The sequence below is a fragment of the Osmerus eperlanus genome, chromosome 10 (genome assembly GCF_963692335.1).
Source record: "Osmerus eperlanus chromosome 10, fOsmEpe2.1, whole genome shotgun sequence".
Classification (NCBI taxonomy): domain Eukaryota; kingdom Metazoa; phylum Chordata; class Actinopteri; order Osmeriformes; family Osmeridae; genus Osmerus; species Osmerus eperlanus.
Genome location: NC_085027.1, coordinates 7,120,154 through 7,142,825, shown reverse-complemented (window position 1 = coordinate 7,142,825; position 22,672 = coordinate 7,120,154). Strand labels below are relative to the sequence as shown.

Below are 22,672 nucleotides of genomic sequence, written 5' to 3'. Positions count from 1 at the left end.
TCTGTATGTGTTTGTTGCTATCAGCAGGTTAGTAAGGCTGCCATCCAACTTCCCAGCAGTCAAGAGGGGAACAGAAGGTCTCACAGTCATCTGTTGCCATTTCTACAACCGGGCGATTAACTTCACCGTGACAAAACAAAGATTTCTTCAATGCAAACCTAAATAGAACTGATTTCTTTTTTTAATAACCCTCTGTCATGGTTATAGGAAATTTGACTGATATTTAATTGGAGTTCAATGGGTCTCGAAGGCAATGTAAATCAAATAAAAACACCCCCCGAAGCTTTAAAAAAAAAAACAATGCTGCAGTGCAATAAAAATGACTCAGGGATCCATAATCTAGCAATGGTAGACCACTATGTGTGAGCAAGGCTGAGCTCAACTTGCTGAATATGCTAGGCTAAGCTAGGCTATTCTCAAAGGTTGTGAGGCCTGACACCCACTGTGGTTCTAATTCTCACAAAGTAGGCTAAAGACAGGATGTGGTGAGGGGATGTGGATGAAAACACCTGATGGATAGGTCTTAAATGGCAATCCATGTTGTAAGTCCAGTAGAATACTTAGAGAGTGTACTTGTATGTTAATTGTAGGCAGCTTGCACCTTCACACACCTGACACAGTGTGGACTTATTATCTTTTGTGGATATCCTTATTTACATGACAGGGGTTATGTCCTGCTGTAGAATCTAAGCTAGATCAACATGCATGCTGAAGAGGAGCTCAGGTACATTAGTGGAGTGCACGCGGATGTTCCACTGCTTTGTACCCCCCACAGTTACTGAACTCAATTAAACTCTACTGACCCATTTCCCTGGCAATGAGCTCCGGGAAGTTCTGATAAATGCAAAGTTCATGCGTGCATTTGCCCAGAGGACTCTGGCTTGGAGCAACACTCTTAAATCAAAACTCTGAGGTAAGCACAATTTATGCAAATTCAGAAATGCAAAATAAGTGGAGAGAGAGAGAAAGTGAGAGAGATCTATGAGTGCTGTGCTACTTCTTTGAAGAATTATAGTACAATATTTACACAGTATGTCACTATCAACTGCATGCAAAATGACACACTCTATACAATTGCTCTGTTCCACCAAACATGTTCTAGTTACAAACCCAATTAAGACAATATGATGGAAGTCATAACAGTGGAAAATATGTATGAATTTAAGACTTGCTGTTGTACCTTCAAAGAGAATATGTTAGCGGATGGAGTTTAGCGCTAAAGATCTGAGGACACTGAGTCCATTAGAAGCCATTTTCTTAAACAGTGGGAGAGGCCCTGGGGACGATGGAGTCCAGAACTTCCTGTAAATCTGAGGAGACCAGACAACAAGAGGCACCGCTGAGGCAGAACCAGGAGAGTATTATCAGCGCTCCTTAACCGTTATAAACTGACACCAATTGCGGTGCATCGTCCTCCCAGCGGACCTTGTTAGCTTCGTTTTAATGGAGAAATGAGACCACTTCTGAGTCCTGCACTCTCCTTCTAGCCTGAAGTGGTGGCTTTATGTGAACGTGTGGTGGATTCAAAGATGTCTGCTAATTACAGGGGGGACACAGCTGATAGCTGGATAAAACGTACACGTGTAAAACCAAAAGAGCACATGGCACTCGCTTGTCTCCCATCACAGAAGCCCCAGCTATTGTAGCAGATTCATGCAGAGCTTGACAGCATTAGAGCATCAGTCCAGTCTGAAAACTCAAAACTCTTATTACTAAACCCCTGGGATCCTTATGTTATGAAAACACAGTTGTGGACTGCTCAACTTTTACTTTGAGTGGCAGTAAGTGATCCATGTATCCACTAATCAGACCCATGAAGAGACCATGTGGCATGTGATATTTGACACTAAGAGATATCACACACATGCTACACCATATATGTAGATCACATGTGGTGGAAAGCCAGTGTTCCAATGTAACTTTCTCACTTCTGCAGCAATGCAGGTTGCTGCATGTGAATCAAACAACTACCTGAAAGGATGTTTTTCATCTGGGTATATCTGGGTTCATCGGTTTAATTCATATTCTATCAGTCCACTACAAAGGTATTCCTCTTCATGGAGACGATTCAACGCCCAAATAAGATATTAAACATGCTGGTGAATGAGCTGTGAGCTGCAGAGACCTACGCTTGGTGTTTACCACACCTTAATAAGCGCCTGTGAGGTCATAAAGTGCTACTTACATGAGATATGTCTTTCCCATCCAGATTGACCGTTTCCTTAGCAACAGGTTGCAGTGCTAGGCAACTGGCATCGGTGATCTCAAGACACCGAATAAACAGAGAGAAGAGAGACAAGCCTCTTTGTAGAAGCGTGTGCGTTTGAGTGCATATGTGTGTGTGTGTATGTGCGTAGAGGTCCAGTCAACCATCGTTGTTGTGGCCAGTAATAGAACACCACCTGTAAATAGGGAGTGTGTTCTATCCCATCTATCCCTTTGTGCATCGATGTCGAATTAACTGTTTGATAAACAACTGTTTTATCACTTGTCCTTATCAAGGAAGCTTTAGCTTACGATTCAATGTGAGGAGTTACTGCAATGTGGATGCACAGGTTGTTGTACTGTAAAGCATATAGCAGTCAATAGACATCAACCATCTGGGCAATGAAAAGAGAGAAATACCATGAAATTCCTTGAATCAATAGGAGTGTTCTGGTGCTGTCTGGTCTTGTGGTGACACAGCACTAGAACTACAGAGACAGGACATGAAGCAGATGGAGGTGACTCAGACTATTGTGACAGTGCTGCAGGTCCTCGTCACTCCCGTGTACCTCCAAAGAGGCCCTTTAATCATCATTAGTTTGTCTTTATCTGTCCTTTTTCATTCATCCCCTCCTTTCCTCTGTTCTCCCTAGCCTCTGTCCTTCCATCCCCTCCTTTTGTCTCACACCCATCACTCCTCACCTGTCTTGTACTTCCCTTCATTGCTCCCTCCCTCCCTCCCTCCCTCACCTCATCCCTCTCTTCACTCTCTGTCTTCTCTTGCCATCCTCCGTCCAATCTCTCTGAAGCCCCACTACGTTCACTCAGTGACAGGTTCAAACATCAAGAAGGGTCCCTGAGACAGACACAACCACAGGTTTCTCCATGGTCAAGATACCGCTGACAAATACGGAAGGAATCCAAAATGACATGTTCATAAAATTTGAATAAATCAATTGGAATGAAGGCGTCTTTGAGAACAGACAGCGTAAGATATCCCCTGGTAAGGGAAGGCAGGATCGATCGAAGATGTTAAGCGGAAATGAAGAGGTGTCAGCCTGAATGGAGACAAAATGATACAGTATGGCCAGGCATGTTTAAGGCAGACATAGTCATCTTCACATCAAGATCTGGAGGAGCTTGTTGCTCACGACCATGTCGTGGTGCACCGGTGCTTCAAGCCTCTCCGTGTAAATAGAGAATTGCTACTTGTACAATGAAAATAGGTCTTGAGTTGTGAGTCTGTGATGCTGAACTGAATAGGAGTTTCATTATTATAGCATCAGTGCTTATGAATTTGACAAGATATTGAAGATATCAGGTGGAGTCAGGTGGAGTCAGGGGAGCCAGGTGGCTGAGCGGTGAGGGAATCGGGCTAGTAATCTGAAGGTTGCCAGTTCGATTCCTGGCCGTGCCAAATGACGTTGTGTCCTTGGGCAAGGCACTTCACCCTACTTGCCTCGGGGAGAATGTCCCTGTACTTACTGTAAGTCGCTCTGGATAAGAGCGTCTGCTAAATGACTAAATGTAAATGTAAGATGACACTGAAGACATTATAGTTCTTTAATATGACAGAAATGTGACTTTACATTGAACCTCACCAAAAAGGCGGGGATCAAAGATAAATAAAGCCTCCTTACAAAATGCTGCAATAAATCACAAATCAAACATATAATTAATACTCTTACATTTGAATTTTCTTTACATAAGTAATATTTACATATTTGTTTTTGCCCTTTTTTACATTATTCCAAAAGAAAACAAATCTGTACCTTTTAGTACAAACAATTCTTCATACTTCCAAAGCAGAGGTACAAAACCTATTCCGTATCCTCCTGAGAATATGCTGGGTCATGTTCTAGTGCATTTCATCATTATATTTAAGGCTACTCAAGGTTCGTGGAAAGGTTTATCAAATATATATTCCTATCACTCACATGGGAAATGTATATGCTTGGCTTTAATCTCTTGATTGTCCCTTGTAGAGAGAGAGAGCTTGCTCTAATGAATGTGTTTAGCTTTGCCAGGCCGGCTTTCCTGTTTAAGCCATTAAGGATTGGTTTCATTTAATAACCAATTATGACTTCTGACAACATATCTGTTTCCTTTGCCAATTATAAACACCATAGGGACCACTGTAACTTTTGATAGAAGGTGCGTCTCTCCATGCTTTTAACACTATCTACAAATGGCAATGACCCTGCATAAAAAATCCAAGAGAAATTGTCAATTTTGCACTGCATGAATCATTAGACAGCTACGGTACTCCATCCTTCTTTATGTTGGCTTGATGGTTCAGACTGAGACACAGCTCCAGTGCCCCCTAGTGGCCATGATGTGCCACAGCCTCAATTGACTGTGAAAAGGCCCAAAATGCTAATTGTTCAGGTGTGTTAGACAGGATTACACACCAGTTATGAACAAATAATAAAGAAATGACATGAAGCAGCTCATTGACTCGCCCATACGCTTCTGGACTCAAATGGTACTATGACAGTCTATAGTCCAAATGAAGGATCCCAAACACGTCAAATCTGTAGTTATTTCTTTCTCAAAAGCACTATAACTGAGTCAATACATATCACTGTTAAATGATGCATTTGTGAAAGCATCATATTAGGTTTGTGTTACAATTATTTTTATTTTTTCCAGTAGACACCTGTCCAGCAGGTAGGGAATTCAAGCAGAACTGAAAGTAAAGTCCAATGGGGGTTTGGAGTCACGATTCAGCTTTTCTGATGAACTGTACAGTAACATGTACATTTGATCAACATCCAAATGAATGAGAGATTTGATATCTAGGATTTTCAACGGAAATCAACAAAATGATATGGAACCTTTGAGAAGACAATACGCTGGATTTCAACAAGACTTATTTTTGTTATTTAAAAACACAAGTGAAGTACAACAAATCAATGGAGTGCTCAATAGCATTAAATGTACACAGACATAATGTGGTGAATTCCTACCCTAAATCCCTTGAAAACCAAAACATCTATGAATCTACATCATTAGCTGGCTTCAGTCATGCTTTTAAATGGTGTGAGTGAACCATTTCTATCCAATTGTTTCTGTCTACTCTACAGCCATGTGTTTTGTCAACACACATACATTTAAAATGATGTCCATTGGAGAACAGGAGTATGCTACATGTGGTTATATGCAGTTCAAACACAGGAGAGGGAGAGAGGATGTTTGCTAGTCTTGTTCTTCTCACCCAGGGTAACAGATGACCACACCCAAGTCTGCTCAGGGACGATTAGTGTGCCCCTTCCGCAGGTCTTCATCCTCATTGGCAGAATAATGCACTGAAACATTTCTATTGGACACGAGTAACCGGTCACTGATCATTGGTGCCACCCATTGGCTGATATCTCTGACTGCGGTAAAAGGGGCCTTGAATTAACTTGTTCATTTGGGGCATATGCTTCTTTTCCGTTCTGTGTGGAGGCCTCTAACTAGACCATCCTACCAGGCATTGTGTTCACGGGCCTCTGATGTGAAAGTGGTATCCATTAAGTTGAGTTTTTCTTAAATCAGGTAACAGTCAGGAGGGTCGAGGCGACAAGTTAAGGTAATTGCACATGGAGCTCATGATTCATTTTAGACATTGACATCCATTTCCTGTTTTCCACAGGCATGTGAGTGGCGTCTGGGGAAGTGTGTGTGTATGTGTTTGTGTGCAATTACTCAGAAGGGGTACGTGTGTCTTTTGAGTGTGCATGTTTGTGTGTGTGTTTATGTGTGAGGAGGTTGGGGCGTTGTATGGGCTGGGCACTTTGGCATCTTGGCCTTACATTCAGCTGGTGCAGTAGGTTGGAGAGTGTGTCATTGCATTGCTGTTGGGAAGCTGAGCACCAGAGGAGCCGTGTCAGCAGTAGAAGATGTCTCCCTCCAGGGTGGGCTCAGGCAGGTGCTGCGAGGAATCTGTGGAGAGAAGGGCCTTCGTGTTTACAGTCAGCTTTCAACATTCTTCAAACCCCCTGACCCTGTGCTGTCTTGAGGAATGCTCGATGGCCACAGGGCCTCGATATCCTCACAAACTTTGCGAGCGTGTCTTCTTTCATGTGTCCTGTGGGGATCTGACTGTTACCTGGAGCCTGAGCACTTGAACCCTTCCCTTTCTTCTTCTTCTTCTCTTTCTTATCCTTGGGTCTGGTCAGCTGCAGGAGCAGGTTGGGGATCTGGTTCTCCCCGGTCTGGCCCCCGCCGCCCCTGACGGAGAACGGGTTGAGGGTCTTGGACTTGGGCTTGGCCTCCGGCTTGGAGAGCGAGTCCTTCCTGAGGGAGGAGGAGTAATCCAGCTCCCCGGACTCCCCCTGCTCCAGGGACAAACTGCTGCCCCCGGGGAACCAGAGGGAGTCCTCAGACGTGCTGGAGGGAGTCCGCTGCATGCGCCTCTGGTAGAGGAGGAGAGGGGAGGAAGTGGGAAGAGGGGAGGGCAGAGGACGGGAACATGAGATGAGCGGGAGGACAGGAGTGAAGAAGCAGGCGGTGAGGTGGGGGAGAGGAGAAGAGCAGGGGGAAGAAAGGATAAAAGGGGAGAGGGGAGGAGGAGAATGGAAGGAGAAGGGCCGGGTGAGAGGAGAGGAGGACAGGGCAGCAGGGGGTTAGCTCACAGGGAATGGTTAAAAGGTTCTGCCCAAAGTCTTTGTGGCCTTTGGTCACAATAAGAACTGAGTGATTGGACTGGGGATTTGAATGAATCTGAGTATAAGATGAGGTCTACATGTTTCATGGGGCAGTTTCAAGTAGATCTATAAGAGCCTGTGTACAGCATTAGTTGTCAAAGTAATTCCAAACTCTGGTCAGTTCTATACTGCACTGAGGGATGTCACCCTCCTGACGAGTTGCAGAGAAGGTATAGATATCAAGGACGATCCATGTCACATCGTTCTCCTTGACGCAGTGCACAGAGACCGTTCGGTGAAGTCCCTTAAATCCTTTGCCCCGGGGAGACCTTAGGAGGCATGCGGTCTCACCTCGGCCAGCCTGAGCTGCTCCATCCTCTCCATCTCTCTCTGGACCTGCTCCCTCTCTCGGTCCAGCTTCCTCTGGGCGTCCCTCAGCCTTTCCAGGTCCTTCTGGTACTCCTCCTTCCTCCCCAGCAGCTCCTGGCGCTCCTCGTCCAGCTCCCTGCGCCTCCGGCCCGTCTCCTCCTCCTGCACGTTGAGCACCACCTCCCGGTCGGTCAGCTGCTGCTCCCGTTGCTCCCACTCCCGCTCGCGCCTCCTCTTCTCCTCGGCGTGGGCGGCCTGCTGCCGCTGCAGGGACGCCATCTCCTGCCGGTGCTTCTCCAGGCTGCGCTGCTTCTCCTGCTCGATCAGGGAGTTGGGCCGCGACGACGGGCGCGACGAGGACGACGAGGCGGAGGAGGGCGGGCGGTCGGTGAGGGCCTGCCGCTGGTCCTCGATGAAGGTGTCTTGCTGGACCACGACCGCCTGAGGGGGGAACGGGCACGAGCACCACCACACACGAGGTAAGGGGAAGGCTTGACCATACGTCCGACTGGTACGGCAGTCTACGGGGACTGGGTGTGGTTGGTGTGTGGAGCGAGGACGCATACCTGCAGTGTGTTCAGAAGGTCGTGGAGATGCGTGACGCTCAGGAGGACCTGCTACAGGAGGACATCACAGCGGTTGGCCAGGTGCATGAACGTGTGAACGACAGTTTGAACCGTGGTAGCTTTGTGATGCTACCGTAAAGTGCTGGACAGAAAGAACAGCTCACCTCGCTGTTCTTCTTCAGGAGCAGCAGCAGGTTAGCATTTCCTCCCTGGAGAGATCACACACATACACCACGCAGCTGAGGCATTTGTTCAGGACAAGACAGGGCTCTCATAAAACGAGAGTGCACTGTATGTGTGTGAGTAGGTCGGACAGTTTACAGTAGGTGTATGTGTGTGAGAGCAAGCGTCTTCTGACGACTGGGACTGGGAATGCACAGCTCAGTCATTATGTGCATTAAGTGTCTCTCTCATTCTAGAGAGAGCCCCACTGTTCCTGGCTCCTAATGGCGCTCCATTCATTTTCATCCTCTTACACAACTAATGGCCACCATTAGCTATGGGAGCTCGCAGGAAGAATCAAGCAGCTAATTCATTGGTGAGGCAGGCTAAATTCATCTTAATGGCAGGGTTTCTGTACAGGGCTGCCACTACTTTAGCCCTGTACGGTCTGACGCAGGGCAGACTGGGTCAAACATGAGAACAGTCTTCGTGTGTTATGGTGTCACAGTGTGTTTCAGTGCTTCGGTGTTTTCGTGTGTTTCAGTGCTTCAGTGTTTTAGTGTGTTTCAGTCTTTCAGTGTTGTCCAGAGTGTTGCGGAATTTCAGTATGCTGAAGAACGTTCCAGCGTGTCGCGGGAAAGGTCAAGATGTTTCTACGGTCACCACTAGGTGGCGTACCTTCTTTAAGACGCTGTCTGATTCAGTCCTGCGAAGGTCAGCGGTGTCCACTTCCTCTTCCTTGTCTCCGTCTGTCAGAGGAGAGACACTTGTGAGAGGAGCTATGAGACAGAGCAGAACCCAGCAATGAGTTGACCCTAGTGGCATTAGATGAGCTCAGGTGGTGCTCTGGTGTGTCTTACTCTTGGAGATGTTCATCTGGTGGCTGTCGAAGCCACCGAATGTTTCGGCCCGCCGGGGCAGACACACGGGGCCCACCCCCCCTGCTCCTGCAGCCTCGGGGCTCGCGGCCGTCTGCTGACCCACCGCCACGGCCCCCCCCAGGCTGCCGTTAACTAGCACCTGCAGCGTCTCCACTGTCACACACACACACACACACAGATAGACAAACACACCGAGATACAGACAGACACACACAGGCCAACAGGAAGGAACATACAGAAACACACAAACAAAAAGAGCGAGAGAGCATGTCAGTAATCCAATCATCCTAACAATGTTACTGACAGTGTCCAGGACACAAACACCACAAGCATACGAGCCACAGTTAAAGCAGTATCTCAGGCTGGTTATACGCAAAGGGGTTCTCATACTGGGGAAAAAAAGCTTGGCACGTTTCATTTCTACGATACAATCAAATGTCATCAGAGTAAATGAAGAGTGTCCTGTTTCTCGGTGAAATCCTTTTACAGTTAGTCTCCTACAGAGCCCTGGTGTGACCCACTCACCTTCCCGCAGGGCGTCCTTCATGATGGGCTCTCCCCTGGACACGTCCTCGCTGCTGGCCCTGAACAGCCCCCTGCCCCTGGAGCTCTGCTCCTCCACTGGGCTCCCGCACTCGCACATGTCCCTGAACACCTTCATCTTCTCCTCCAGCAGAGCCACAATCTGCTCATCCTTTTTCCTCAGCATGTCTGGAGAGGGAGGTGCGAGGGAGGGGGGGTGGAGTGGGAGGGAGGGAGGGGATAGGAGGGGAAGGTGGGGACAAGGAGAGTCATCAATCACTTATTGAACATTTGCTGTCCGGTACACGAGACAAGAACACACAGAGCGACAGACACGGCACTGCTCCTCACCTCTCATCTCCTTGGCCTTGGTCTCCAGCTGCCTCTTGTCCTCCTCTGTCTCGCTGGGGATGCCCTCGTCATCATCCTTGTCCCTGAGGATCAGACCCAGCGGCGTTACACGTCTGTCACCCCACCACACACACACGCACACACGTCCTGATGTCACCCGCACTGCGGTCACCCTCCAGCCGCTTCTCCATCACATCCTCTCAAAGCACACGCTGTCGAAAGCCACCTGTTCACCCAACACAATATGACTCACAACCCACTCCACAAACACACTTGTCCTCCTAGCGACACACAGACACCCCTGCGCTGTTTTCCCAGTGTGCAGCTAAGACGGCCCTACCCCCCAGTGTCAGCCTGGCTGAGGAAGCTGGCAGTCCAACACAGAACAGGATGTCTGAGGATGAAGTCAGGATGAGAGCAGTAAACACTTGACTGTCTCTTCCTGTTTGTTGCTCAGGGCCCACAGTATAATCCTCTGTCTGAGCGGCCAGCTCCCTAAGCAGATAAAGCATTAGAGTACCCGCTAGAGAACATCCTCAGGTAGGCTAGTCTTAATCCCTCGACTGACGCCAGGGTCTGGGGATCAGGCTCTAAGGTGGGGGTGGATGGGTCCCGGCTTGGTCTAACTGCTGGGGGGGAGAGAGAGAGAGAGGAAACTCACATGGAGTGCATGGCGTCCTGGATGAGCTGCATCCAGGTGTTGCGCTCGTCCTTGGTGCTGGCCAGGACCTCCACCATCTCGGGCTTCTGGATGCCCGCCGTGATCAGGAAGAGACCTCGCTCCTCGTTGGCCACCTCGCGCACGATCAGCTTCTGGAGGGAGATGACGGTGGAGCGCTGATCCTGGAGAGAGAGGGAAGGAGGAAGGGATTATGGAGGACGGAGAGGAGGGGAAAGAGGTGGGGCAGGGAAAGAGGGAGGAGATGGAGGTAGACAATGGGAGGGTGTGAGGTTAGCATGAGAGGGAGAGCGGGAGAGGATTTATAGATGAGAGCGAGAGATGGATAATGTTATGATATAATTTTACAGCACTGTCCATCATTAAGCCAGTTACCCTCCTCCCCATGAACTCTACTTACATTGTTATGTACTGTATTTTGTACAGCTTGTTTATGTAATGATGGAATCAATAGATGACATCATACCAAAAATGCCCGCCTCAAATTGAAATGACACAATCACATTATTTTTCCATAATCTTAGATCATTGGTCTAAATATAGCCTGCCCCCCAAAATTGGCCAATCTCTATCGACCACAGCTGACATGTTTCCATGACAAAGCCGCTTATTACGCACCTCTGTTTCCATCCATGCTGTGTCTGCAGGAGGACCTAACCAACCCAGCCCAGCACCAAGCCATGAAAATGTAATTGGCGCAAGCATGGAAAAACCAGTGAAAACCTTGTATAACTGCAGGGTACGATGCCAGTGGGCTGCCAAGAAGCCTGCGTAGCGGTGTCTTTTACAGCTTTATTGTAATCAGCTAGCCGCCGTCCGCGGCAGACTAGCCTTACGCAAGACCTTACTGAGCTAACCTAGCATACTACTAGCCCGTAGCATGTGTTCAGCTGCAACAGTTGGATAGGAAAATCTGACAGCCTCCACTCCCACACTGCCACTGAATGGAGCCTTTATTACAGGGGAGAAGAGAAAGGTGGGAGGAGGGCAGCAGAGAGAGAAAGAGATAGTAAGGAAGGAAGAGACCAGAAGGGGCAGAGGGAAAGGAAGGGAGAGAGAGAAAGAGAGAGACAGGGAAAAGGAGGGAGAGAGAGAAAGAGAGACAGGGAAAAGGAGGGAGAGAGAGAAAGAGAGAGACAGGGAAAAGGAGGGAGAGAGAGAAAGAGAGACAGGGAAAAGGAGGGAGAGAGAGAAAGAGAGAGACAGGGAAAAGGAGGGAGAGAGAAAGAGAGAGACAGGGAAAAGGAGGGAGAGAGAAAGAGAGAGACAGGGAAAAGGAGGGAGAGAGAGAAACAGAGAGACAGGGAAAAGGAGGGAGAGAGAGAAAGAAAGAGAGAAACAGGGAAAATAAGGCAGAGAGAGAAAGAGAGAGACAGGGAAAGAGGGGAGGTGTGGAGTGGACGAAGCAGAGATTGTAGGAGGGCAAATCAATAACATACGAGGGAGGCGAAGACGTATTTCTGGTCTTTCTCCTGGAGGAAGAGGAAGACGTCTGAGAGCAGCATGGCCTGGACATCTGGAGGGAGATAATGAAGCAGGAAGCAGGAGGTTAGAGGCTGGGGCCAAGGGAGGTGGAGGCTGGCTAAACACAACCAGACAGAGCTACAACACCACCTGAACATGACAGAGGCACAGGGAAAACAAATGCATGTCCATATTTAAGGCTTGACTTGTTCTTCTCATCTTAAATTTGGAAATATTTGACTTTCTATGAAATGGCAAACTGGTCTCATGCTCATGTACATTACTAAAAGTAATGGGGAGTCAGGTGGCTGAGCGGTGAGGGAATCGGGCTAGTAATCCGAAGGTTGCCAGTTCGATTACCGGTCATGCCAACTGACGTTGTGTCCTTGGGCAAGGCACTTCACCCTACTTGCCTCGGGGGAATGTCCCTGTACTTACTGTAAGTCGCTCTGGATAAGAGCGTCTGCTAAATGACTAAATGTAAATGTACAATTAACGTATAATTAATGTATCCCTAACCCATGGGTAAGTACGTTGTTTTGCTTTTTTGTCTGACAATTGTTCTCTAAAAAAGCATGGTTTAAAAAAATGTAATTCTGTGTAGCACAGAAAGTGGGACAATCGTGCTCTGGGATACGATTCCAAAAATATATAATTCAAGTGCCTATGAGCACAAAACAGCGTGATACGGGGTAGTACATGGGGGCACACTCAGTGTCTTGTGAAACAAGGAGAGACTAGAGAATGAATCAGAGTAAATATGAATGGGAGAGATGTTGAGTGAATATGAGCAAACAAGGATTTGAAAGGTTTTTTAATTAAATTGAGAAGGGAGAGAGATGTGTGTGTGTGTGTGCGCGACTGTGTGCGTCCTCACCCTTCAGTCGGCCCTGGGCATTCTTCAGCTGCAGGGGCCCGTCGTGGATCAGTCTCCGCCCCCTGACCAGGTCCTCCCTGGCGAACATCTGGCCGCTCTTCATCCTCATGATGGACTTGCTGTCCGTGCGGCTGTACACCTCCTTCAGGCGCCGCTTCTTGTCGTGCTCGTTGACCTTGCTGTCCACCGCTGCCAACACCTCCTTCACCAGGCGCAGGGCCTCCGTCAGGTCCTCATGGTCCTGCTCTGCCTCTGGAGGGGGGTGGTGAGAGGGCAGGTTAGCTGATGTACATTACTTTCTCACACACACACACACACGTTTGTATTGCTGCTCCAGTGGGGACGATTCAGTCCACAAGCCCACACGCACGCACAGAAACAGGCCAGCAGCTGCACAGCTCAGGTGAAGAGGCTACATTACATTCTCCAAACCATGTAAATACTATATCCGACAGGGCATGAAAGAGACCTCAAAAATCACCTCTGGTGTAATCACAGACCCCCCCCCCCACCCTCTCCATACACACACCCTGTGAAATTGTGATTGCTGTTAATGTAAACACAAATGGCCACTTCATGTGGCCAGCAGAGGTCTATCCATGGGTCTGGTCTATTTACTGAAAAGCTGACTCCCTCCTTCCCTCCCCTCCTCCATCTCTCTCCCTTTCCCCCCTTGTTCAAACAAAGAGGGCTGGTTCAGCCATGAGGTAGTGTAAGCCTCAGTAGTCAGCCTGCCGGGCCGGTTCTGGATACAAGCCCAGCTTTCCACCACAGATGGCAGCCAGTCGTGTGAGATTTCACATTAGAGTCATGTTGACTAGACTGGGGGGAGAGGGAGAATGATCGAAATAGGGAAAAGAGACAGAGAGAAAACTTTTGAGCGAGTAAAGGAGAGAGAAAGCGAGAGTGAGTGAGAAGAAGAGGAAAAGAGGTAGACAGGGCTCAGAGGTCAGGGAGGCTAACCCTAAAGCTAAACTGAAAGGTAAGACGCCGCGCTGCATGTGTGTGAAAGGTAAATGCTAATGCTAGGCTAACCGTTTGTGTGCTGTAGTATCCTCTGCATCAGCACTGGGTACTTTGTTATCCTCTGGGTCACAAGCAAGATGCATTCTGGGATGCCTAACCGTCGCACAATGCTGCTGCTCATCTTTTTCTGAAAGACAAACGAACAAAGTCAGTTCCTAATCTAACTGTTATACATTTGTACCAGCAGGACAGGCAACAGAGTTCTGGAAAAAGCTGGACATTCTCCCTATTAAAGTTAAACAGCTAACCTTGATAAAGCCCTGGAAGCGTTTGTCTTTGGTTAGAAGCTCCTTGTAGAAGTTGACCGCCTCATTGTGGCGGCTGCAGAAACGGCCGTACACTCTCTTCATACACTCCGCGTTGGACCCTGAGAACTGGACCGCATATGAGACAAGTTCACTACAACCAGCCTTTGTCATACAGACAGACCACTAGATCTATGAAAAGGATGGAAGACATGTCCTCTATCCTGTGGACGGACTCATTTATAACTCTTTTGTATGTTGATACTCTCTGTTTAAGGCTTACAGTAAATGTGTGGGTTTGAACCATGGCCAAAAGATTGACGTTAATTCGCTTTCTAATTTAAATGTCCTTTTATTAAAACGTTTCCGTCCAAGCAGATAAAGCGTCCACTGGGCCCCTCCACTGACCTGGTTGACAAGGACGTCCCCTATCCGGTGGATGACGAAGCCCCCGGCGGTGGCCGCGTCCTCATGCTGGCTGTCCCTCTTCCTCTCCAGCAGGCGGCTGAAGAGCTGCGTGTGCAGGTCCAGCAGCTCGTCCAGCACGGGCAGCACCCTCTCCACCGTCTGGCCCTCCAGCTGCACCTCCTTCAGCAGGCCCTTGCTGTACACCTCCGACATGATGCGCAGGGTCCGCACGTGGTGCATCTCGGTCTGGAGCAGCTCTGGGAGGAGGGAGAGGAGGGAGAGGAGTGCGTGAGGGACGGAGGGGAACGGGTGTGTCGGGCGGAGGTAGACGGGAGGATGGGGAAAGGTAGCGAGTGTGGCGTGAGTGTGACATCCAGGGAATGGTGTGTTTGAGGGTTTGTTTCGCAACCCATCAGTGTCTATCAGAACCACAATGCTCCTCTACGACAATGTTATCATGGGGTTGTCAGCGCCACAGCACACCGACACGGTCGGTCCATGCGTGCGCGGTTGGTCAGTTGGTCAGTACCATAGATGACGTCCTGCCTCTTGATGACATCCTTCTTCAGCTGCTTCAGGAACTTCTCCTCCACCGTGAAGGTCCATGAGTCGGCCTCCAGCTCTTTCACGTCTGCCTCAAACTCCCCCATCAGTTGGCTGTCCATCATCTCCGTCCCTGACGCAAGCGCGCACGTAAATGCACACACACACACACACACACACACACACACACACACACACACACACACACACACACACACACACACACACCCACACACAAGCACACACACAGTTCAGTTCAGACATTGGGCAAATAATTCCGTTTTAGTGAGTGGATTTGAGCAGAGGCCGACCATGAAGGGGACTTCCCCAAAAGACAGTTCTCAGTTCTCTCTCTTTTTGTTCCCCTATCAAGGACATGGACTGCCTTCTCAGACACAGAGCCTGTCTGAGCACTCAGCTGGGATGCAGCTGCTCAGACAGCAAGGGGGTGGGGGGAGAGGGAGAGAAAGAGGGATAGAGAAGAAAGTAAGGGATGTAAGAGAGAAAGAGAAACAGAGATAGAGAGGGATTGAGTGGGAGACAGGGAGAGTGCACAGTTCATTAAGCAGCACCCGACAGCAGTGTAGCGGTGGAGCCCTACTGACCTTCATCTGTGAGGGACTCTGTGGACTCGTTGACCAGGCTAGTCTTGTGCAGGGAGTCAGTTGACTGGGACAGGTACCGCCGGCCCTTGATAGGAATGTCATCAAACACCGGCCTGGTATGGGTAAAGAGAAGAGGGTGATTCAATATCATGATGGAGATAAATATGTAAGGTACGTATTAAATTTGATAGATTATTTACAGAATGGTATATTGACTATATAAACACGAAACAGCTACACCTAAAATAAATGTTTAATAACAACTTTGTTGTCATTGTTTTCATCTGTGTGTGACTGTGAGTGTGGGTGAGTGATTGTGTGTGTGTGTGTGTTACCCAGCAATGTTGGTGATGGAGATGCTCTTGGACAGGTTGGTGCTGTTAAAGGGCATGATGCTGGTGTGTCTGCGTGAAGGCGGGACGCCCAGCATCAAGTTGTCCTCAGGAACCAAGATGGCCGACCGGGGCCGCTCCTTCATCCCAGTAGCTGAGACAGAACACACACCCGTCAGCCACAATAATCCACCAAAAAGGAGACGCTCTAACTGACATATTTATAGATAGTCTCTTTGTTTTTATGTAGTTTTTTTTTGCAATATGGCATGACTTTAACTCTAAAAAAGGTTGTTTGTGTCCCTCTCTGTCTTTGTATTGGGTTGGTCCCTTTGGCACTTATTTGGTTTTTCACAATGTATGCTTCATGTTTTGGCTGCTCGCAATGTTTGAGGCATTCTCGTTGTTATGATCAGTGACCTATGCTCTTTTGTAAAGCTCTCTCTTGGAAGTCGCTTTGGATAAAAGTGTCTGCTAAATACATAAATGTAAATGGATTGGGTGATGCTTTGTTGAAATGCAGCTTACGTTTGGACCTCAGGATGACTACTGGGAGGGTGTTTGAGTCTGCTACTGCAAACTGCTGTTTGGGGAACTGGAAAAAAGCACAATAAACAACCCCCCAAAAAGTATAGTTGATCAATTGAATGTGAAAGTATTCTTTCATTCTTTGTCACATAATGTCTATGTACATAAGGTCACCATTCATGGCAAGTACTTATACAACAGTTTTGTTTGAAACAGCGCCTTTCTGTGCAGTGCCTTGCTCCAGTATGGGCTATGCTGGTAAAATAACCCCAAACTATGATCCATGTCTTACCTTCATTTTCACCTTTGCACAGCTGGGCAAGTTTTCCCTACAGCTCTTATGAACGTGTGTGTTACAGTCTGAGGGAAGAAACAAACAACAAAAAGGAAAACAAGTCATAAATAAAAACCAAAAAGTGGAAAAGGAGAGAAGCCTAACATGTCTTATTGAGAACGATTTCAACAGAATAATAGGCCCCAGGGCCTGTCCTCTAAGATCTCTCTGTCTGCATAATGCAGTGGGAGTGGAGAGCTGGCCTCGCTCTTCTGAGCCAGCCAGGAAGCCCCACCAAAGCCCAGGGAGTAACAAGAAGCAGACCGTCAGCAGGCCGGGCGGGTGAGGGGGAATGCTGGTCTGGGTGATGCAATGCAGGGTAACACTGCTGACATGGAGGGTCATGCCAGGGTTCCATCTACCACTACACACACCTGGCTGCTGCGTCAAACCAAATCCCGCACAGAAAAACCTGCCAAGTCACGTTGCTTTTGTGAGCTGTCTATTTAAATGATACGTTATAACATCTTAAGCATCTTTACTCGGAATTAGAAAGTTCCCACATGATAACATACGAGGGGGAAATGTTCTTTGATAGTTTTTTATATCAAACATTGTGCAGAAAAGTTTTCTGAAACAGCTCAATGACATCAATAAACTAAAAGGAGATCAATCTGAAAAAGCCTTCTTCTTTGACAAAAGCCAAACATCTAAAACCACATGAAAAATTGGACCCAACCATCCAGAATACTGAAAGCACCCGCATAAACGTCTAGATCTTGGCACACAATGTGAAACACATTGGATTTCAGAACAAAAAGGGCTATTTTGCAAACGTCTGGACTGTAGCAGAGTCAAAGCGGTAGTGAGAAGTTCTGGGATCCATTGCAGTAATAGTTTCCTCTTTTCTGTCTGTTTTGGGGGGCAGTTCCAGGACTTGTGCAACCGGCAGCATCCGCTTAGTGTTTCTGAGAAGCCCAGAGTAGGCGCTACAACCCTCACTGCTGTCTGCTGTGAATGGTGTGAGTTAGCAGTCTGAAGCACTGACCAGACGCCATAGTCCCAAAGCTAGATCGACCACCTATGTTGTGGATGAGCTGCACCAAACTCAGTACAGGGTTAATGGTTAATATGTTTGCAACTCTTCTTACTTGTGCAGAGGAAGGCTTCCTTGTTGTTAATGGTTTTGTTGCACTGCTGGCAGGGGCCTCCCACATGCGCAGAGCTGACAGTGGTGAAGAGATGGCCATTCAACGTTCGTTTGTCTCTGTCTTTTGCCTCCCGCTCTTTATCTCGGCTCTTCTCTCGCTCTTTTTCCTACATGGGGTGGAGGGTGTGGGGACAAGAGGGATTACAAATGGAGACAAGAACAGAGGAGTGTTGTAATGGAGCTTCAGTGTGTTGTGTAACTTCACTGTTATTAATTTAAAGGGCGTTCTGGGTTTGTCCATAAGGTCTTGTCCAGGTTGGATTGTGATTGTATTAAGTGACATCACTTGATGTGAGTCCTACAATAAACTTGAAAGTTGCTATTTTAGAAAACGCTTAAAATCCTGACACTGAGAGAGTACAGTGGGGGTGCAGAAAGAAGTAAAGAGTTTACATTCTCATGGATTTAGATCATACTCCACCCAAACCCATAGGAAATGTTAAAGTGGAGTTTCAACGTTTTCTTTGTTTGTTTTTTTTTACTGGAAGGCAAACATAGGCCCCTAAGCCTAGCATGACCGCAACAGTCATACACATTAGTGCTTATTTATTTAAATGGCTTGACAGACACCATGATGTTGTTGTAACTACACCAAGACCACTAAGAGTTCATGTTCATTATGACGAGGTGGTACTGAACAATGCAACAATGATTTATAAGAACCGCACACACAAATAAACTAAAATAATTTAAACCAACCCTATTTTCAACTGCAACAATTCCTGGACAGGCCTGGACAAGTCTCAGTATTTCCCAAAAATTATTAAACTCACTAATGGAAAAGGATTAAAAAAACCTGGCAACCATGGAAAATCTTCAGCAAGAATCTTGTTTTTATCCACACTTTATGATTCACAATATAATGAATATGCTGTGGAATTCAGATCACTTACAAAGGCATAAACAAAGGATTACAAAGTGGAAGAAGTGTGAAATACAAAATACATAAAAGGCAATGTTTCAGTCATACACAGAAGGGCCCACAGCACAGGAATGGAGACAACAATCCCACTGGCCATAACTTGGCAAGCTAGTAAACACTTCAATCCTGCTACTTCTTGTTAAGCTAGTACACACTTCAGTTTGTCTACCTCAAGTAAGCTAGTAAACACTTCAATCCTCCTACCTCTTGGGACTTGTTACCCCTAATCCTCACAGAGAGGCCATGGCTGTCCAGAAACCTCCGATACATCATGGATACATGTTCCAGCCACACACACCAGCACAGACTAGAGGCTGCTGCCACAGTACTGTTGCTCCCATTAGGGGAGGAAGACAGACAGGATGGGGAAGTAGCTGACTGTGTATAGGGGTGGGGGGTTATCATGGACCTCAACTATCCACCACCACACTACGTACACAATCCCTCTTCAATGAATAACCAATTTTTTCAGCGATCATTTTTTTTTTTTAAAGGTGGATTTCTGGTCTTGTTGATCTATGGGAAGGAAGTCATTTGTGTTTAAAAAAAGGCTGCAGTAAGGGAATCTGATTAGTTGGAGACAAAAAAGAGGATATTACTGCTTTCACTCTGAGTTTAGACAGATTTGATATGAGTGTCATTTTTTTTTTCCTACATGCTTTTTTGTTTTTAATAACTTAATTTGGACAAAATAAGTTGTTGGAGGAGATCTTTGCAAAGCTGTTGAGTTGTGTCTGAGTGGGTAAAAATAACAATAAATAAAAGCATCTTTAACCTTCTTAGCTGAAGTCATAAGAGAGAAGTCAGAAACCCCAGTGTGTCTCATCTTCCTGTTTCTCTGCTTCCTGTACCGAGTCCCTGCCTCCTCACACCTCACAGCTCTGCCAACACTGTCAGCTGCTTTTTTGTCTCCTCATTTCCTACAACATTTATTCACTGCCTTACCACTGGCTGTTTTGAGTGATTATGTTTTTTTGTGTGCATACATATATATGTGTGCACATGTATGCATGTGTATGCGTGCTGTATACGTGAGTGTGTGTGTGCGTACTCACCCTGGTCTTCTTGTACATCTTGCTCTTGAGGTAGCTGAAGGTGCGGCTCACCTTGGTCCCGCTCTTCCCCTCTGTGTCACTTCTCAGAGGCCCTGGCTCCTCCTCAGAAATACTGAGACACACACACGCATAGCTCTTAACAACAACCGTGACCAATGAGAGATACACACACACCTGATATACTGTATCGATACTGAGGGACAATAGCATAATTCACTCCACCTGTACGCCAGAGAGCCTGAGGTGCTGGAGAATGACCTCATATCTGGAAGGAAACAGGAGAAAAGATGATGAGCAGCGGCAAGTTGAGTTCTTTAGCCAACATTATAATCAAGAAGAAAATATATTCTCTCCACTGGCATTTCTGAGGCCGATTACATATTTCAGACTGAGAAGACGACTTTCACAGATGCTGCTTTGGCTTTCTCACTAGGTCTACAGTACCTTCACGGTTCAAGATAAACACCCTGGAATGTAATAGTTGGAAAAAAACAAGTACAGTATATTTTAATATGCCCTAATGATAAACTCTATAATAATCACTAGTTATAATGCGGATCTGTTTTGTATCAACAACACTGAGCACCCACAGAGTCTTCCAGGAGAAATCTCCATCTCCTCTGCTGTTGAACTCTGCCCCAGTCTTCTGAGTTACACAAAATATGCAAAGGCATCATGCTGCTGCTTTCTCTGAGGTCGCAGATCCAAAAGAGGATAAGGGGACGAGAGTTGGCCCGGGTGTGTTGGTAGCAACATAGTCAAGGAGACACAAAACACTCCAGAAAGCGTTTGAGTAGAAAGGCTAACCTCCTAGGTCAGATTGGAGAGGATGTGAGATTTTCAACGCTGCCAAGTTTTCCGATTGCTGGGATATACAGTTGAGCTTATGAATAGAGTATAACATGCTTGGTAATAGCCCCGTCATTATTTATTATTCTCGTCATTCCAAGTCCCCCTGTGTTCTATGGGAAGGGTTATAAGGTCCGTAGGTCCACCCCCCATCACTACGGAGGGACTGGTCTACTGGGGAGCATCTGCAGTGTACTTACTATAGTCTCCATCCTCCTCGTCCTCACTGGACGAAGAGTCCAGGGAAACAACAGATTTAGATTTGGGGAGGATAGGCGAGAGGTTGAAGGAGAAGGAGATTCTCCTCTTGCGGTGGATTCGGCGCACGGCTAGGGGGAGGATCCAGAGAGCGGCAAGGAGAAACCAGAACATGCACTTTTCAAACTCACCGACTTTGGCTGAGCCACTTAGTAACCGTGGTTTATATCCCACAGGGAGAGATGGGGTGAAGAGACTTTTCAGGTTTTTTTTTTTTTGGGGGGGGGGGGGGGGGGGCGAGGCCACAAGAACTAGGGAGGAATTGGCCATCACACAGCTACCAAGTCGCTTTGGATAAAAGCGTCTGCTAAATGAATAAATGTACCAAGCAGGGGAGCTTGTTTAGAGACTAAGCAGGGAGTTGATAGGAGAAGAGGAAAGGAGAGGAGGAAAGGAGGGGAGGAAAGGAGAGGAGGAAAGGAGAGGAGGAAAGGAGGGAAGGAAAGGAGACACTTACCATCCGTGTCTCTCTGGCTGATGGCTACCATGGAGACTGACTTGGTGAGGGGAAGGGTCATAGGAGGGCAGCTGTGCCTCAAGGGACGATACCTCCTCGTCTTCTGCAACAGAACAACAACCGACAACAACAACCTTAGCGGTCATTTTGTAGTAAACAAAAAGACAGACGGAAGTACATCGGTAATCCTTGGAACTGAATGGTAGCTTTTGTGGACCCTACGATCATTAGCACCAAAACAATTCTGTTTGTCATCGCACGTGATGGTGAGTTTGTTGATGGTCTGTGTTGAGGTACCTGTCCATCCGTGCCACTGCGCTCAGCCAGGTCAGACTCGTGTTCCTCTGTGAGGGACACCAGCGACCCAGCCCTCTCCTCGCTGTGCTGACGGACCACACCTCGCTGAGGCTCCAGGGTACTGAACCGCTTGGCGGAAGCGCTCCCATCATCCCTTTCTGCACTCAGGCCCTCCAGGCTGTAGCTGGGGGGAGGGGGGGAGAGGGAGTAGTTTCAAGGAACTGCAGTGTGATGTTTGTATGCATGAAGCTAACAGTATTATCCCTCCACCTCTCTCAGACAGACACATTACACACACACCGCCTACAGTATGTTTAACCAGCTGAGAAATCAAGGTTCCTCAGGAGCAAACAAACTCCAACATCGACCTGTTTGCCTGTTTTCAGTATGCAAAACACCAGAACACTGACTTGCTGGTCAAAGATAATTACACAGATTACACACTGATCAAGCCAGTACACTAAGGAGCACCTAGAGTATGTATGACACTGGCCTCTCCACATACTCAATATTTTGTTCTCTAATCTCAACTCGTTATTTCTGATAGTCAACCAGCAGATCAGTAGAATGAGGTACGCTAAATGACAGTTAGAGAGGAAATCTACTGGACAGCAGCTTGCCAGGAACAGGGTATGGTTGGAGAGTGCTGGTATAAAATACCCTCTTTAAAATTACATTCTCTTTTTGTTGGTATTATTTTATGCAATATTTCTGGTATTAATAATTCTACTTCAGTCTTAGCCTTAGTCTTGTATACATCTCAAATGATGGATCACTGATTTAATACATCTCAACAAAGAGAATAGTTGAAGCATATGATTAGCAACACTTACCTGTCCTGTGGATAACTTATGTATATCACTATGTCAGTCATTTTTAAATGCTTTAGTACATTTAAGTAATTATCCAGAATCCTTTATTGTAGTCCACTCTGTTGTGAGTCTCAGGAACTCTCT

General features: G+C 47.1%; 1 protein-coding gene across 4 annotated transcripts in view; it reads right to left on the bottom strand.

Moving 5' to 3' along the window:
- Positions 1–3,754: 3,754 nt before the first annotated feature.
- LOC134028533 (A-kinase anchor protein 13-like) overlaps positions 3,755–22,672 on the bottom strand; it is a 56,364-nt gene continuing 37,446 nt past the window's right edge. For 3 of the 4 annotated variants that reach the window (XM_062472148.1, XM_062472147.1, XM_062472149.1), the window contains 26 exons: positions 21,717–21,900; positions 21,420–21,522; positions 20,905–21,033; positions 20,078–20,120; positions 19,856–19,967; positions 17,820–17,985; positions 16,687–16,754; positions 16,395–16,461; positions 15,870–16,020; positions 15,535–15,647; positions 14,916–15,062; positions 14,387–14,643; positions 13,982–14,107; positions 13,743–13,860; positions 12,708–12,959; positions 11,806–11,882; positions 10,349–10,530; positions 9,688–9,770; positions 9,340–9,525; positions 8,794–8,967; positions 8,612–8,682; positions 7,936–7,980; positions 7,772–7,822; positions 7,188–7,646; positions 6,299–6,605; positions 3,755–6,132 (listed from right to left, as the gene is read on the bottom strand). In XM_062472148.1, the coding sequence (XP_062328132.1) occupies positions 6,077–6,132; positions 6,299–6,605; positions 7,188–7,646; positions 7,772–7,822; positions 7,936–7,980; positions 8,612–8,682; positions 8,794–8,967; positions 9,340–9,525; positions 9,688–9,770; positions 10,349–10,530; positions 11,806–11,882; positions 12,708–12,959; positions 13,743–13,860; positions 13,982–14,107; positions 14,387–14,643; positions 14,916–15,062; positions 15,535–15,647; positions 15,870–16,020; positions 16,395–16,461; positions 16,687–16,754; positions 17,820–17,985; positions 19,856–19,967; positions 20,078–20,120; positions 20,905–21,033; positions 21,420–21,522; positions 21,717–21,900 (3,727 nt within the window). In that variant the 3' untranslated portion in view covers positions 3,755–6,076. The remainder of the gene's footprint in view (positions 6,133–6,298; positions 6,606–7,187; positions 7,647–7,771; positions 7,823–7,935; positions 7,981–8,611; positions 8,683–8,793; positions 8,968–9,339; positions 9,526–9,687; positions 9,771–10,348; positions 10,531–11,805; positions 11,883–12,707; positions 12,960–13,742; positions 13,861–13,981; positions 14,108–14,386; positions 14,644–14,915; positions 15,063–15,534; positions 15,648–15,869; positions 16,021–16,394; positions 16,462–16,686; positions 16,755–17,819; positions 17,986–19,855; positions 19,968–20,077; positions 20,121–20,904; positions 21,034–21,419; positions 21,523–21,716; positions 21,901–22,672) is intronic. The other variant, XM_062472150.1, reaches the window with a different exon arrangement.